At 40.5% G+C, this 17,235-nt stretch overlaps 1 protein-coding gene across 11 annotated transcripts in view; it reads left to right on the top strand.

The window, feature by feature from the left end:
- The window catches only part of MAGI2 (membrane associated guanylate kinase, WW and PDZ domain containing 2), a 1,504,283-nt gene that overhangs the window by 1,388,077 nt on the left and 98,971 nt on the right, over positions 1-17,235 (top strand). For all 11 annotated transcript variants that reach the window (XM_056117966.1, XM_056117965.1, XM_056117957.1 and 8 more), the window contains 2 exons: positions 1,237-1,459; positions 4,983-5,126. In XM_056117966.1, the coding sequence (XP_055973941.1) occupies positions 1,237-1,459; positions 4,983-5,126 (367 nt within the window). The remainder of the gene's footprint in view (positions 1-1,236; positions 1,460-4,982; positions 5,127-17,235) is intronic.

Genomic DNA, 17,235 nt, shown 5'->3' with positions numbered 1-17,235 from the left:
ATGGTCTCTATTCTATAGGAAGACTTTTTCAGTTACCTTATCAGTGATGACAGGTATTGGCTATTTAATGCCCTTTTAGTACTGAGAAATTTAAATGCACTGAACCGTTTCTTCTGGCTTTTGTATTTATTACTCACTGACATCTATTTAATGATATCTAAAAATAAGAAAGAGTCAAATGTTGGACACAAATATTTTTACTTTTCTTTTCATTTTGTGACCATATTTTGTTAGCCATAATCTAATACTTACACTTTGTATGTGTTTCTACTTTCAGCAATGACTTCCTATTTGATTTGTAAGTTAGTGATTATACCTTACTATCACTTCTTTTTACTCTGTATGATATTCCATGGGCTGGAGTGATAGCACAGCGGGTAGGGCGTTCGCCTTACACGCGGCCAACATGGCCGACCTGAGTTCGATTCCTCCGCCCCTCTCGGAGAGCCCGGCAAGCTACCGAGAGTATTCGATATGCCAGACACAGTAACAACAAGGTCTCCAACGGAGACGTTACTGGGCCCGCTCGAGCAAATCGACGATCAACGGGAGGGCCTTTACCTTTACCTTTATGATATTCCAAAAGATCTACTCTTGCAGGTTAAAATAGCCTTTGATTTTGTATTTTAGATATCACTTCAGTCATGTTCTTATGAAGTAATAATGATTTGTGCAAGGGGGTGTGTATGTATGTCTGTGTGTGTTTATGTATGTGATGTGTGTGTGTGTGTGTGTGTGTGAGAGAGAGAGGAAGAAGAAGAAGAAGAAGAAGAAGAAGAAGAAGAAGAAGAAGAAGAAGAAGAAGAAGAAGAAGAAGAAGAAGAAGAAGAAGAAGAAGAGAAGAAACTGGGTGTTTTCTGCTTCTAAAACATGATAATGCTATTCAGGAATATAGAATTTAAATTTTAGCTATAATTTCACTATGGTTATACAGTTTTTTAATATCCACAGTCAAAGAGAGAGAGAGAGATCCATGTTTGCAAAGTTCTGACTTATCATTGTTGGTTTTTTTTTTTAACCCTGATTTCTTAAGCCAGACACATAATTAGATAGATAGGTAAGCAAATAGATATATTATGGCACAGGTCAAATTATTTTAAAATAATACTTCTTTAATCTCATCATTTTAAGTGTACAAAAGGCCCAAGGGCAGTGGCCAGCGCGGGCCTGGGATTCCTGCCATGGTTCTATTCTTTAGAACACCAAGAGGGGTACAAATGCAGTTTCTATGTTTAGTTACAGATCAGAAGTCAAAGCAAGGCAGGACGTGAAACCGGACATCCGGCAACCTCCGTTTACCGACTACAGGCAACCCCCACTGGACTACCGGCAGCCCCCGGGAGGGGACTACCAGCAACCCCCGCCTCTGGACTATAGGCAGCCGCCGCTGCTGGACTACAGGCAGCCGTCCCCGGACACCAGGCCGTATCCGCTGTCGGACTACAGGCCGCCACCGCAGGTACGTCGAGGCAGAAAGCCTGAGCAGATTTGAAGGAGTGTAGGAGACCTGCCAGGAGAGCTCAAGTCTTAGTTCGGTCACCAATCCCAGGGGTTTGTTTCAGTGTTTCAGAATAAAGTTCTATCTATCACTGGGTGCAAGGTAATGAGCTAAAATAAGCCAACCAACCTCCAGTACCCACCTTGTGAGCTTTTAGGTGTTCTGATCTGGGACCACACAGATTGCTAGTAATGCCGAAAATTTTACAAAGACCCAAAATAGAGCTATTTCGGGTCCAGAATTACTTGCATAGGCCTCCTTCCCACTTGGCTATAAGAAGGTCAGGCCTGGCTTTATCCTCCACATAGTGTGTCTATAACAAGGACCTATTCCTTTTCTGCACAACTGTTCACTCTAAAGTTATTTCTTCATGTTAAGTGCGCATCTCTTTGCAACTTCTTTAACTTCTCTGAGCTTCAATTTTCTGAAAGAAGGATATTTTATTGGTGGGTGGAGATGGAATGGCAGAATCATTGATATATCAACATAGATATAGATACTTGATATATATCTATATAGATACTTTATATATATATGCTTGATTATTATATTATTATATTATTATAGCTTAGGTGACAGTTATAGTAGTATTCAAGTTTTTGACATTGATACACAAAAATATTTCCCACCCACCCCCCACATACACAGAAGTGCCCATTAGACTGTCCACCCATTCCTATGTCTATTCTGGCACAACATTCCATCTCCCCCCTCCACCCCTATCCACACCCATGATTTGTTGATTGAAAATCATCGTTTGAGTGCATACCATTAGCACCACCTTTGTGATTGAAACCAAAGAAGGTGTTAAAAACTAAACACTCTGAAGGATAGGTGTTCCCAGGCTCTCTGGACGACTGTGTCACTGCCTGCGTTCAGTGCCCTCGAGCCTCTCTGTGTGGCCTGGATCGGGAAGGCTGTTGGCCAAGGGCAGATGAAGGAAGAAGCAAGAACCAGGCTGGTTGGTCTTTGTTGCAGTTTATTCCAATCCTGTCTTCATTCACTCATGTCTCCCCTCTGCCTCTCTCTCCAACTCCCTCATCTCTCCAGACTGACACTGCACCCAGTCAGGTAGCCAAATCAACATGAGAAAGCCCTCCCTGAGGGCCCATCAAGTTCAAAGGGAACACCACCTTAAAGGCATACCAAAGCCCTTCCTGACTGCCCAAGGGCAAAATACCTCCTAAGGTATTTTCCTCTTTTCCTCAGTCCAATAACTTTCAACATATCAATACTAGCTATTTTTTCTATGAACACACTAAGACATAACATTGAGACTTGTAGGGCAGCTCTCCTGGGAATCTCTTGCCACAGACTCAGACTACAGCGCTCAGGCCAGATTAATCATTCCTAACCCTAGCAGGGTCCAAATTTAGTTATTACTTTTTGGATCATGACAGCATTTGTCCATGACCAAGCTCTTAACTTATAGTTAAGCATTATGGCACTTTGGCCAGGCCCATCTCAATGCCAGGGTAGCACATAGCTTACTGCTTGGCCTGGTTCCATCCAGTCCCTCGTCGGGACCCTGCTTTTGGGGGCGCTAGGAAGTAAAGGCAGCTGAGGCTTAGGTGAGAGAACAGATGCTCAGGAGGGAAACATCACTGAGAGTCACATTTCAAAAGCATGTCTTCTTGAGTCCGAACAAAAAGTGTTGGGATCGGGAGTTCCCTAGCCCTGGGAGGCGCGGAGGAGACCAGATAGACACAATTCCTGCAGGAGTAAAAACGGGGTTTATTTAGACCAGCATGCTGGGGCTCCTCAGCATACCCCAAAATGGGCAGTGGCTGAGAGAGCCCCGAGCTTCTTCAAAGGGGATCTTATATAGGCCTTCACTGGCCGTTACAGCAAGGCCCGCACATTTCATAGCCAATAGATTTGTAACAACATATACTTTCTTAACCAATCCATTTAAAAGTACCTCACTCCTTAGCCTGTAGATTCAAAGATAAGCATATACGTACATCGATTGTCAGCACAAGCAAGGTTATAGACGGAATCATTAAGCCTTAGGTAATCTCCCTTGACCATCCACATTTTGAGTTACCCAAGTCTGCAGGGTGCTTTAGTGAGACAATACACTCCAGGAAAGGGCAATTTCCCCCAACCACTGCATCCTGAGTTATCCTTTACCCAAATCTGCAGGGTGCTTTACTGAGACAATACATTTCAGGAACAGTAAATACACCTGAATCCTGTCACACTTGGTTTAGAAAGAAGTTATGCCCTGTTCACTTTCCAAGTCCCCTCTCCCCCAGGTGCAAAGCAGTCAAGCAGTTTTACAGAAAGCAATGTTGCAAGTTAGCTGAAGCACGCAAAAATTTGATGCCCTAATATGGATTCTTTCAAAAGGACATTGCTCTGAATAAACTATGCAAAGGACTTAGAGAGATGAGAAAAACAATATTTTCAAGTCAACAGAGCACAAAGAAAGAAGTTACAAATAAACACAGAGGAATGGGAACACTGTGATGGGAGCAACCCAATAAACCTAAACTACCTGAGGCTATGCAGGAAGGACAGAACAGTGTTATCCAACAGGAAGGGTATTTCTTACAGGGTATGTAAGAAGTCAACATTTATGAGAAATACCTTGATGTCTAGTAAATATTCAGTAAAAACAAGATACCAAAATGTAAATTTAGTACAGTTCCAGCTCTCTAACATCCCGTTGTATTTTATTACCAATTGAAGATCATCTTTTTTTTTTTCAATTTTCAAGACTTCATTTAATAAAAAGAAATTTTGTGGGGAGGGGCATACTTGGTGGTGCTCAGAGATTACTCCTGGGAGTAATTTCTGCAAGCAGGAATTATCCCTAGCAGTACTCAGGGTACCATATGTAGTACTGGGGATCAAACCTGAGTCAGCTGCATGAAGATCATCTTTTATCTTGCCAATTTTTAAGAACAGCTGTGGTCAGGAAATCTTGCATGTATCACATTTTATATAAAAAAGAAATTTATAAAAATTTACATAAAAGAGAATTTATACACTCCAATTTGATATTCAGTAGTCTGTATAACTATGAGTTAAAGACCCCATTAAATTTCACTTTTCTAATCAGCCAACCTGTACCTTTTCAGATCCCTGCATCCACAGACATAGGCTCACAGACGCAAAATTCTGATACATTATTTATGATCTCAACAGCAATGAATGAGAAAACTAACTGAAAGGATGGATAGTATTACCCAGGCCTAGATACAGTAATTAACTTTGCCAAGTAAATTGTTGAATGTGGGATACATGAACCTCATAGCAGTCCTCTCAATGACCACATACACTGCATTCTCATCTGCTCCAGCCTATGGGATTTCATTTTATATGTTATCAGATTGTGAAGTCAGGTTACTACTTCACACAAGATTGTGTCATAAGGTTTAGAAGATGCAAACTGTGTGAGAGAAGATCATAGGGATTAACCACCATCCCTCCTGGATATAAAATGATTATCTATTTTGTTTTCTCTCTAACCACTAAGGACTTTGATTATTTCACTGTGGATATGGAGAAAGGAGCCAAAGGATTTGGATTCAGCATTCGTGGGGGAAGAGAATACAAGATGGATCTGTACGTTTTGAGATTGGCAGAAGATGGGCCAGCAATAAGGAATGGGAGAATGAGGGTAAGAACTATTTTTAAAGAATTGTCTAATACTGAGAGAAAAGCTATTGTGGAATTCAAAGTTGAGTATGAAAGTAATGATATTTTGCAAATATCTGATACAGTGTTGCCTTCTTTCCATTTCATTACCCAATTTTTAAAATTGGACAAAAACCCAAATTTATGATCAAGTGCTATTTATTTTTTTTCTTTTTTTTCCCCTTTATATTGACTCACCATGAGATACAGTTACAAATTTTTCATGTTTGAGCAATGATCATACAATCATCAAACACCCATCCCTTCACCAGTGCACATTTTCCACCACCAAAATCCCCAGTACCCACCCCCCCATTCCACCTCTTCCCCTGCCTGTGCGGCAGACAATTTGTACAGTACTCCCTCTCTACTTTGGTTACATTCAATATTTAAACACCAGTCCCACCACCACTCAAACCTGCCAAAAAGGCAGTGCTACACAGTTTGTCTTGTATTGCTTTTTATGGATAAAACATAATCTCCCCTGGCTGCTGTTGTGGTCATATGCTCTAGGAATTCTAGAATTTTAATCATTAGGGTTTGAAGAGATCTCTGCAGGGAGCTGTTTGGTTCTGAGATTCTTGTGTGTGTCTCTGGATCATGGCCATTTGGGAACTTAAGTAGCCAGTGGCAGTTTGTGGCGTCATCTCAGAGTCCCATCAGGGCAGGGACGGAGGGGGAGGAGGGAGAAGGAGAAGGGCCATCTCCTCCCCTCTCCCAATGAGGACTGGCGTTTCCGGCCACTGAGGCCTGAAGCTTTCATTGCGTTCTAGAAGATGGCGGCTGCTAGAATTCCTAGGGGAAAGTTGGAGGGACAGCACCTGCTACGTCCTGGAATGGCCCAGAAAAAGTGGCCTCTTGCAAAATCTGAAGCCATCTCTGCAGCAAGTCACTCGGTTCTGAGATTCGTGTGTGTGTCTCCCAAGTGCTATTTAAAAAATATATTTCTAATTTCCCTGCAATGAACAAATATTCTCTAGCACTGTAGCACTGTCCTCCCGTTGTTCATTGATTTGCTCGAGCCGGCATCAGTAACATCTCCATTGTGAGACTTGTTGTTACTGATTTTGGCATATCAAATACACCATGAGGAGCTTACCAGGCTCTGTTGTGTGGGCGGGATACTCTTGACAGCTTGCTGGCCTCTCTGGGGACAGAGAAATCATACCCAAGTCTGCTGCATGCAAGGCAAACACCCTACCTGCTGTGCTATTGCTACAGCCCGAACAAATATTAACCTTTTTATTTATAATATAGTTTATCTGATGAACAAAGGGACATTAACAAAATAATCTAAGAAAAGGTTTGACTCCACAAGAAGAAAACATCCAACCCCATCCAAAAAGGGGGCAATGAAATGAACAGAAACTTTCTCAAAGAAGAAATCCGAATGGCAAAAAAGCACATGAGAAAATGCTCTACATCATTAATCATCAGGGAGATGCAGATCAAAACCACAATGAGATACCATCTCACACCTCAGAGACTGGCCCACATTCAAAAGAACAAAAGCAACCGATGCTGGCGCGGATGTGGCGAGAAAGGGACACTCCTTCACTGTTGGTGGGAATGTCCACTGGTTCAGCCCTTCTGGAAAACAGTATGGACGATTCTCAAAAAATTAGAAATTGAGCTCCCATTTTACCCAGCAATACCACTCCTGGGAATATATCCCAGAGAGGCAAAAATGTATAGTCGAAGTGACATCTGCACTTGTTTGTTCATTGCAGCACTCTTTACAATAGCCAGAAACTGGAAGAAACCTGAATGCCCAAGAACAGATGACTGGTTAAAGAAACTTTGGTACATCTACACAATGGAGTACTATGTAGCTGTTAGAAAAGATGAAGTCATGAAATTTACATACAAGTGGTACAACATGGAAAGTATCATGCTAAGTGAAATGAGTCAGAAAGAGAGGGATAGACATAGAAAGATTGCATTCATCTGGGGGATATAAAGTAACAAAATATGAGATTAATACCCAAGAATAGCTGAGATCAGCACCAGGAGGATTACTCCATAGCTTAGTGGCCAGTTGGGCATTCTAGAGGAAAGGGCAGCTCAGATAGAGAAGGGAACACCAAATAAAGGGTGTTTGGAGGTCCCTCCCAGGAGGGAGGGGAGATGCATGTCGAAAGTGGACTATGGACTGAACATGTTTGCCACTCAATGCCTCTTTTGCAGACCACAACACCCAAAAGGAGAGAGAGAACACAGGGGATTGCCCTGCCACAGAGGCAGGGGGGGATAGGGGGATGGAGGTGGGGGGGATATTATCCATGGTGGTGGAAAATGGGCACTGGTGGAGGGATGGGTATCTGATCATTGTATAATCAAACCCAAGCACAAAAAATTGTAAATCTACAACTGTACCTCATGGTGTTTCACTAATAAAAAAAACATTATAAAAAAAAAAAAGCTAGGGGCTCTCAGCCACTGCCCACTCTGGGCTATGCTGTGGAGCCCCAGCATGCTGGTCTAAATAAACCCCGTTTTTACTCCTGCAAAAAAAAAAAAAAAAGAAAAGGTTTGAAATAGAAGGATGTCTCCATAACTTTTACCAAGATATTACGATTAATTTTTATTTTAGATAGAATCTTCTAGATTTTTTTGTGTTTTTTATATTTCTTTAGTCTGGCACCTTAGCGATAGCACAGCGGTAGGGCGTTTGCCTTGCACGCAGCCAACATGGCCGACCCGAGTTCGATTCCTCTGCCCCTCTCGGAGAGCCCGGCAAGCTACTGAGAGTATCTCGCCCGCACGGCAGAGCCTGGCAAGCTCCCCGTGACGTATTCGATATGCCAGACACAGTAACAACAAAGTCTCCAATGGAGACGTTACTGGGCCCGCTCGAGCAAATCGATGATCAACGGGAGGGCCTTTGCTTTTACTTTACTTACTTTTATATTTCTTAATCAACTAGTTCTTGTGTTTTTTTTCCTTTTTGGGTCACATCCAGCAATGCACAGGGGTTACTCCTGGCTTTGTACTCAGGAATTATTCCTGGCGGTCCTCAGGGGACCATATGGGATGCTGAGAATTGAACCCAGGTTAGTCTCCTGCAAGGCAAATGCCCTACCCACTGTGCTATCACTCTATCCTCCTCTTGTGTTTCTTGAAAATATTTCCTTTTTGTTGACCAGTCTTTTTTTTAGCTTTGATGTTGGAGTCAACATCAAAGTCATAGAGAAAGAGGGGTTCATGTTGGCTTAAAAATGGAAATCAAATTGTTCTGATTTCATTGCAAGTAGAGAGTTTTTTTTAATGAATTAATTACTTTATAGCATCCGATTAGTGAAAAACTGATTCATTAGCTAAAGGCACAAAATGAAGCCTGATAACAAACATTAGTCAGTCTGTGTAAAATGGCAGTTAGCACATGTAAAAGTTACTTACTAGGTTTGTTTGGTTTTTAATCTATATTTTATTCTTGTCCTCTTTCTTTACTTATTAAATTATACAGAAAAACTATGGATCTTGAGTTCTGAAACCACAGATTCTTGTGCTGAGCATCACCAACTAATTGCACAGGTTGAATCTGAATGAATCAGTTATTCCTGCCACCAACTCCTCCATTTCTGTGATTCTAATTCCCAAGTCAATGAATTTCATCTATAGTGCAGAAATGGAATGAACATATATCATGTCTATTTCTATCCCTTCTTTCACTATTCTTGAACAACTGAGAGATAGCCAAGTTGGATTCTGAACCCAGGCAGCCTGACTCAAAATTCTGGCCATCCTCTGTCCTGACCCTGCACCAGACCTCTCTTACCCCTACTAACCTATGGTTTTAGGTTAAGCCTTTACATTGTTCCTTGGTGTCCAGTTTCCCCATAAATGAAATGCACTTTTCTGAACATGCTCCAAAGCCAAAGCCAACTCACAGGTGGTTCAAAGAAACAAAACTGAGGACAGCAGGTGAGCCTCATTTCAATCGTTGGCCCTGCATTTCGTCCCTCAAGCATCACCATGAGTGATCACTGAGTACAAAGCCAGGAGTAAGTCCTGAGTATAGCTGGAGGTGACCCCAAAATAAACAAGAGCAAAATGAGTCTTGCAGTGCAGGTTAAATCAGTACAGCAGGAAGGCCAGGAGTGAAGCAGCAAGAGTGCTCTGAGAAAGAGCAGACCCCAGTCCTATCACCAGTAGATTTTAGAGGGTGGTCTTTGTGGGTTTCAAAAATGGCCAAAGTTTTAAATGGCTGACTGCCATGTAGAAACCTTCTGATATAAAAGCCAGAACAGTGGTGTACAGTATGGTCCCTAGCATTTACCTCGCCTGGGAACATGTAGAAAATGCAGATGACCAAGCTTCACCACAGACCCACTAACTCAGAACCCATAAGAATGGGCTCACCTGGCTGTGTGCCTGGGCTTCAACTCCTGATGAATCTAGTAGCACTGTCTGTAGCACTGTCCTCCTGTTGTTCATCAATTTGCTCGAGCGTGCACCAGTAACGTCTCCATTGTGAGACTTGTTGTACTGGGTTTTTTTTTTTTTGGCTTATCGATACACCATGGGTAGCTTGCCAGGCTCTGCCATGTAGGCGGGATATTCTCAGTAGCATGCCAGGCTCTCCAAGAGGGATGGAGGATTGAACCCAGGTCGGCCACACTGGCAAGGCAAAAACCCTACCAGCTGTGCTATCGCTCCAGCCCCTTGCATCTAATATAAGTGGGTATTTGGGAACCACTGAGCTATAGGGAACTGTCACAATATCAGTGGAACAAGTAGGATGTTTATGGCTCCACCCTCATCCCCACAAGATCTTGTAGAAGGAAATTTCTGTTTTGTTCCAGCAGTTTACCTGAGGTCTTATGTCCATGTAAACAGATTTAGAATTCTGTGAGCAGGTGCTCGGTTTTATGAAAGATGCTTCTTCTTTTGGCAGGTGATAAAAATAAGTCTTTTACCTGGGTTTCTGAAAATGGTATTTCTACTTCCTGTCAAAGATTATAAAAATAAGTAATATTTCACCATTTTATGCCATTTTCATAAGGCAGCCTATTCTTTATTTCTGTGTACAAGCCATCCCAAAGGAGCAAAATGGATAGTTTTAGATAATATATGTTAATTTTAGACTGCTATACACATACACGTGCACACATGCATGCACATGTGCATACATACACGTGCATAACTCCATTGCTCTCATTTATTTCTCAAAGAAAATGAACCACTAGAGTCACAAAAATTTTATAGATCATATTTTACTGGTTGTTCTTATCTTTAATCTTTCAAATAAGTCTGGGAATTTGGCAGGGATGGAAAAAGACCCTCTGCTTTCTACAATTTTTATTTCAATATTTAAATGTTTTAGGATTTTGCTTTCATAAAATTTTTTATAGTACAAGAGTCTCCTTATTTTTAAACAAACACCTCTCCTGCAATGAATTCATAGAGAATGGGCTCAGCAACTCAGGTTCCTTCCCATTAGTTCTCACCAAGTGAGCTTCTCTGGGTGGGGCAGGGTGACGCATAAGTTGAACCCAAGCTTTCTCTTTAGCTTCCTTCTTTCTCTGATTTCCTTCACCAGTTCAGTCAGAGGTCTCAACTCCTAGAGTGCTTAATGCTCTCAATATTAACATTAATTCTCTTGGCAAGAATCTTGTCCTTGACTCATTTGTTTACAACAATGCCAACAGCATGCTGGGTACCACTGTAGACTCTTCAAGTTTTGTGATGGAAACATTTGTGGGGCATTCCTTTATGGACAATGCCCATTCTTTTATGTCTACAATATCACCTTTCTTGTAGCTCTGCATGTATGTGGCCAAAGGAAAAACTCCATTGTTTTCTAAAAGACCTAGAGAATATATAGTGGGTGCCCCTCCCTTTCCCTTTGTGTTGGGAGGGAAAACAAAGGGAAAGGGGAGGGGCACCCACTATATATTTTTGCTACGTACTGGAAGATGGCAGTTCCAGCCAAAAGGAAGGCCTTGTGAATTCTTATAGAACCAATGGAAAATATATTTAGAGGTAAAAGACTCCATGTCAGCACAGGGAACCATTTATCATGTAACTTTGAAGATGTTTATATTAACTACAATTAGATAAACATTTTGATTCTGAATTGTTAAAGTTCAAGAGTTGTTTTTAATCATAGCACATAATTAGGATATTTTCATGTTTATCATCAAATTTAATGCTTGTTAGTAATACTGCAGCATAACTACTGTAATGCTTATTAGTAATTGCCGATAACTCATAGTATGTTTAAATTACTTTAGCAGGGACAGGATCCATCATTATTTGCATGACTCAGTAACTTGAATTTCTTAAATTAATGTATAAACTGATTACCAATTTTGACATTTCATAATAAAATTAGTTGGGAGTCCAATTTTCATCTTGTAATAATTTACCTTTATGCTGGTGATGCCCTTATTCATATTACTGTTAATTATTTGTGCAGATGATGCTTATTGGTAACTGTTCACTCTAGATATTATGCCTTTCTCTTTTTTTGCTGTTGTTTTGTTTTGAGGCAAAACAACACTGGGAGTGTTCAAGTCTTCCTCTTGACTATATACTCAGTATCATGCTAAGCGAAATGAGTCAGGGATCACTCCTGGTAGAGTTCAGGGTCCCAAACCTGCCTCAGGTTTTGTGGTGCTGGGGATCAAACCTGGTTCAGGCATACAAACAAGCATCTTTTCTGATGTACTGTTGCTCAGGCCCCACTCTTTGGGTATTATGGTTTTCTTAGGAAAATTCTGAAACTTTTAAGAAACATAAATGAATTAGATGTTCATAAGCCATCATCAAAATAAGTGCAACAAAAGTAAGGAAGACTAGTCGATGGTAGGAAGCTTGCCATAAGGGGGAAGGAGGAGTGCATTTAGGACAGTGAACAGACCACTATTATGATGATAGTTGGAAATGATCACTCCAGACAAGAACTCAGTGCTGAAAAGATGTAAAGTAGTATGTATGATACCCTTTTGGTAACAGAATTGCAAACCACAGTGCCTAAAAGGAAAAAAGGGAAGACAGAGAGAGAGAGAATGAGAGAGAGAGAAGAAGAAGAAAAAGAAGAAGAAAAAGAAAAGTATCTGCCATAGAGGCAAATTTACACTGGTGAAGAGATGGATATTGGAATATTATATGACTGTGAAACTCAATTATGAAAAACTTATTTTAACTGTGTATCTTAGTGTGATTCGATTTTTTAAAATAAATTAAGAGGCTATCTGGAAAACAGTATGGACGATTCTCAAAAAATTAGAAATTGAGCTCCCATTTTACCCAGCAATACCACTCCTGGGAATATATCCCAGAGAGGCAAAAATGTATAGTCGAAGTGACATCTGCACTTGTTTGTTCATTGCAGCACTCTTTACAATAGCCAGAAACTGGAAGAAACCTGAATGCCCAAGAACAGATGACTGGTTAAAGAAACTTTGGTACATCTACACAATGGAGTACTATGTAGCTGTTAGAAAAGATGAAGTCATGAAATTTACATACAAGTGGTACAATATGGAAAGTATCATGCTAAGCAAAATGAGTCAGAAAGAGAGGGATAGACATAGAAAGATTGCATTCATCTGGGGGATATAAAGTAACAAAGTATGAGATTAATACCCAAGAATAGCTGAGATCAGCACCAGGAGGATTACTCCATAACTTAGAGGCCAGCCGAGTATCCTAGAGGAAAGGGCAGTTCAGATAGAGAAGGGAGCACCAAATAAAGGATGTTTGGAGGATCCTCCCAGGAGGGGAGATGCATGTCGAAAGTAGACTATGGACTGAACATGTTTGCCACTCAATGCCTCTTTTGCAGACCACAACACCCAAAAGGAGAGAGAGAACACAGGGGATTGCCCTGCCACAGAGACAGGGGGGATGGGGGGATGGGGGTGGGAGGGATATTATCCATGGTGGTGGAAAATGGGCACTGGTGGAGGGATGGGTATCTGATCATTGTATAATTGAAACCAAAGCACAAAAAATTGTAAATCTACAACTTTAAAAAAAATAAAATAAAATAAAGGGAAAAAAATAAATTAAGAAGCTGAAGCGATAGCACAGCGAGTAGGGCCTTTGCCTTGCCTGTGGCCAACCTGAGTTCAATTCCCAGCATCCCATATGTTCCCCTCAGCACCTCCAGGAGTAATTCCTGAGTGCAGAGCCAGGAGCGACCTCTGTGCACCGCTGGGTGTGACCCAAAATCAAAATAATAATAATAATAATTAAAAAATGTGTTCGATACAAACAACTAGGAGGCAGGTGGTTGGTCCAAGTGCTTTGCATTTGGAAGGCTCAGGTTCAATCCCCAGCACCACATGATCCCCCAGGGGCCCCCAGGAATGACCCCAAAGCACCATCAGAAGTGGCAAAAAATAGAAAGAAGAAAAGCTAGCCAAGTTGTCCCCAACTTCAAAGCACAGAGGTACCCCTTCTTTTTAATATGATTCTTTCATTTTCTGTCTTATTATATTATTCTCACTTTTCCGAACTAAATACATGTATACTTCATGACTAATTATGTTTGAGAAATAGTGTATATATATTTTTCCTTTTTCATGAGGAAAACCACAAGGAAGAAAGCAAATAATGATCTGGTAATAGCAGTATATCCTATACTAATCCAATACAGTAAAATTGTTCAATCATAATGATCATTTTTAAGAATGTAGGCAATTCTAAAACATCATTTCATGTAGACATTAATGAATTGTTATGTTCTTCTGTTAAGGATGTAAAAAGTGTTACTTTTGAATATGTAGTTAATGTACCAAACATCAACTTTGAATTAGAATCTTCTCTGAGTCTTTATATTAATCTTGACTGTAGGACTGTGGTGATATATGTCTGTATAAATATAGACTATTTCAGGGCTGGAACAATAATACAACAGGTAGGGCATTTGCCTTGCATGCAGTTGACCTGAATTCAATCCCTGGCATCCCATATGGTCCCTCACGCACCTCCAGGAGTAATTCCTGAGTGCAAAGCCAGGAGTAATTCCTAAGCATTGCTAGGTGTGATCAAAAAAGCATAAATATGGAATCAACATAGATAAATACAGAATATTTCTCTGAAAATCTAGACAACCAGGAACAGTGAATATCAAAGGAGATGACGGATTGTGGTATAAGTATATCCTTCTCACCAGGGCAGAGAAGGGTCCTTGGGGAGGATGGTTAGGAAATAATGATACAAGTCTGTATTTGAGGGTAATAATGTTGGGGTGACACCTAAAAGTACTCAGAGGTCACTGCTGAGGGTGCTCAGGGAGCCAATATGTGGTGATGGGAATCAAACCTGGCCCAGCAACATACAAGGCAAGCACCACATCCCTTACTATATCTCCAATCCCAGATATTGTTCATTTACTTTTAAAACATGTCCTTAGGCATCCAGGTACAAGCCCAGCTACCCAAGAGAGATACCAATGACCCTCCCCCATCAGGGTTTTTTTTTTTTTCATGAATCTGGTGAGAAAATGGTAGATATACTCCCAAAATTAGTCCTACATGAGTAGTCATTTCACTTTGCTCTTTGTGTACTTGTAGCAGTGAGAATTACCTTAGCAGAGATACTGAAAAGTTAGACTGCTTGACTGTAAGACTGATGAATAACTACTAATTACTTATCAATCAGTCTTAAAGTTAATTATTATCTTACTAATTAATAGATATTAATTACTTTTAATTATATGTTAATTGATTAATAAGTATTCCCACAGAACACAATCATTGTCATTGGGTTTTTTTTCTACTTGAAAATTACTGTATTTTAACTTTTTGTTGTATTATTGTTATTAAATATTTTCTTTCCACCTGATGAAAGAAAAGTCAGATCCGAGCAGATATTCTGGCAAGGTTCTTTTCCTGATAAGGCCAATGAGTTCCCTCAAAATAGGGGAACACTGTCAATGTCACTGTCATGTCATCCTATTAATCATCAATTTCTCGAGTGGGCGCCAGTAGCATCTCCATTTGTCCCAGCCCTGAGATTTCAGCCTCGTAAACTTTATGCTCTCTCTCTGCTGATGCTGCACACCAGCTGAATGTCCTTGGGCATAATGGTGACGCGATTGGCAGGGAATGCTCAGAGGTTGGTGTCCTCAAAGAGCCCCACTGGATAGGCCTCGCACAGCTTCTGCAGCTCCATGATGGCTGAGCTCTGGGAGCACAGGTCGGTCTTGAAGTCCTGCGTGATCTCGGGCACCAGCCACTGTAATGGCAGCTGGAGAATCTCGTGTAGCGCCACGGTATCGGCCGGTAGCAGTGCGTCTTCTTCACAACAAAATAGGGGAGCACACCAACAAAAATCATAATAGAAAGTAATAGTGAAAACAATGGCTCTGTTGAGGGCCAGAATCACAGTTCTATAGACACGGGGAGAGAAACTCTTTTTCAGAATATCATTGGTGTATTTATTTTAAAGAGGGTGCCTAGAACTTGTGTATAAGAAACATAGAGTAAGTTAGTATGATTAATTTAAAGATTTATTTTAAAGATGACTATTTTGAGCTTCTAAACTCAAGTTCTACCCTCAAACTCCAAAGTAAACCTGGTGCATTTGCTTTCTTAAACTTAAAATCATCGGTTCATTGTGTTAAACCTCAGTTTTTATAAAATAAAAGGAACATATCTGTTAGAAAGTTTAAGAAATTTTTTCCTTTTATAATCATTTCTTTCACATTATTATTTATTTTTTATAGGACCAAAATGAGATAGACCATCACAAAGGCATTTGTGATTGGGTTTCAGTCATACAGTGTTCCAACATCCATCCTTCCAATAGTGTACGTTTCCAACCACCAATGTCCCCAGGTTCCTTTCCATAACACCCCCGACCACCCCTGTCCCTGCCTGCCTCTATGGCAAGCATCTTTCTTCTTTCTCTATCTTTCTCTCCTTTTGTGCATTGTGGTTTGCAATACAAGTTCTAAAAGGTCATTCTGTTTGTTCCGAGCAAGTCTTACTATCAGGAAGGTACAACTAGAGTATCTTTTTTTCTTAACTGTGTGACAAATTGGGGGTGTGTACGTGATTGCCAGGGTTTCCACAAGTGCAGGGCAGTAGTAGAGGTAGTCCATCCCACCCCCACGAAAGCCTGTAGATTTCAGTCACAAAACCCACATACAGGTTTTCAGCAGATTAATATCTCAGTGAAGCTTGTTCCTAAAGGGTAGAGTATGACCAGGGCCATTGTGGCGATTTTTTTAAAAAATTTTTTTAATTGAATCATTGTGAGACAGACCCTTATAAAGCTGTTCATGATTAGGTTTCAGTCTTAGAATGCTCCAACACACATCCCTCCACCCATATACGTTTCCCAGCACCAGTGTCCCCAGTTTCCCTTCCATCACCCTCTACCCCATCCCCAGCCTGCCACTGTGGCAGTATAGCAGGTGCTTTTCTTCTCTCTTTCTCTCTCTGTCTCTCTCTCTGTCTTTATCTCTGTCTGTGTCTCTGTCTGTCTCTGTCTGTCTGTGTCTCTGTCTGTCTCTGTCTGTCTGTGTCTCTGTCTCTGTCTCTCTGTCTCTCTGTCTCTGTCTCTCTGTCTCTCTCTGTCTCTGTCTGTCTCTCTCTCTCTCTCTTTCTCTCTCTTGTTCTTTCTCTCGCTCTCTCCCTATCCCCTTTGGACACTGTGCTTTGCAATATAGATGCTGAAAGGTCATCAGGAATATCCCTTTACCTACTTAGTTTAAAATTTTTTATAAGAATATTGTTTTTTGCTTTGTTTTGTTTTTCACTAAAACAAAAGACTCATATTAACCTCTAAGGGACTTAATACATTAATAAAAAGAAACTTAGTTACTAAGATATATCATGGAGCAAAATTTGAATAAATATCAAGAAAATCATATAAACCATGATCTAAAGAAATGTTACCTATCCAAAAACAAGTAGAGTAGTAAGCCTTAACCTTATTGAAGAGTAATATTTAGTAGATTTGACCTTACTAAATCGTGTTTTAATATAAATAATATATTATTACTTAATTGAAATATATTAAAAGCTAAAGGAAAAATACGTTATAAATACAGAAAATAGGGGAATGGGAAATAAAAACACAATTATCATGTCTGATTATTTTTCTTCAATCATTCGTGAAAGCTAATTTAA

Source organism: Sorex fumeus, unplaced genomic scaffold (assembly GCF_029834395.1).
Source record: "Sorex fumeus unplaced genomic scaffold, SorFum_2.1 ptg000037l, whole genome shotgun sequence".
NCBI lineage: Eukaryota > Metazoa > Chordata > Mammalia > Eulipotyphla > Soricidae > Sorex > Sorex fumeus.
Note: the sequence above shows the minus strand (reverse complement) of the source record. Positions and strands in the feature narration are given on the sequence as shown.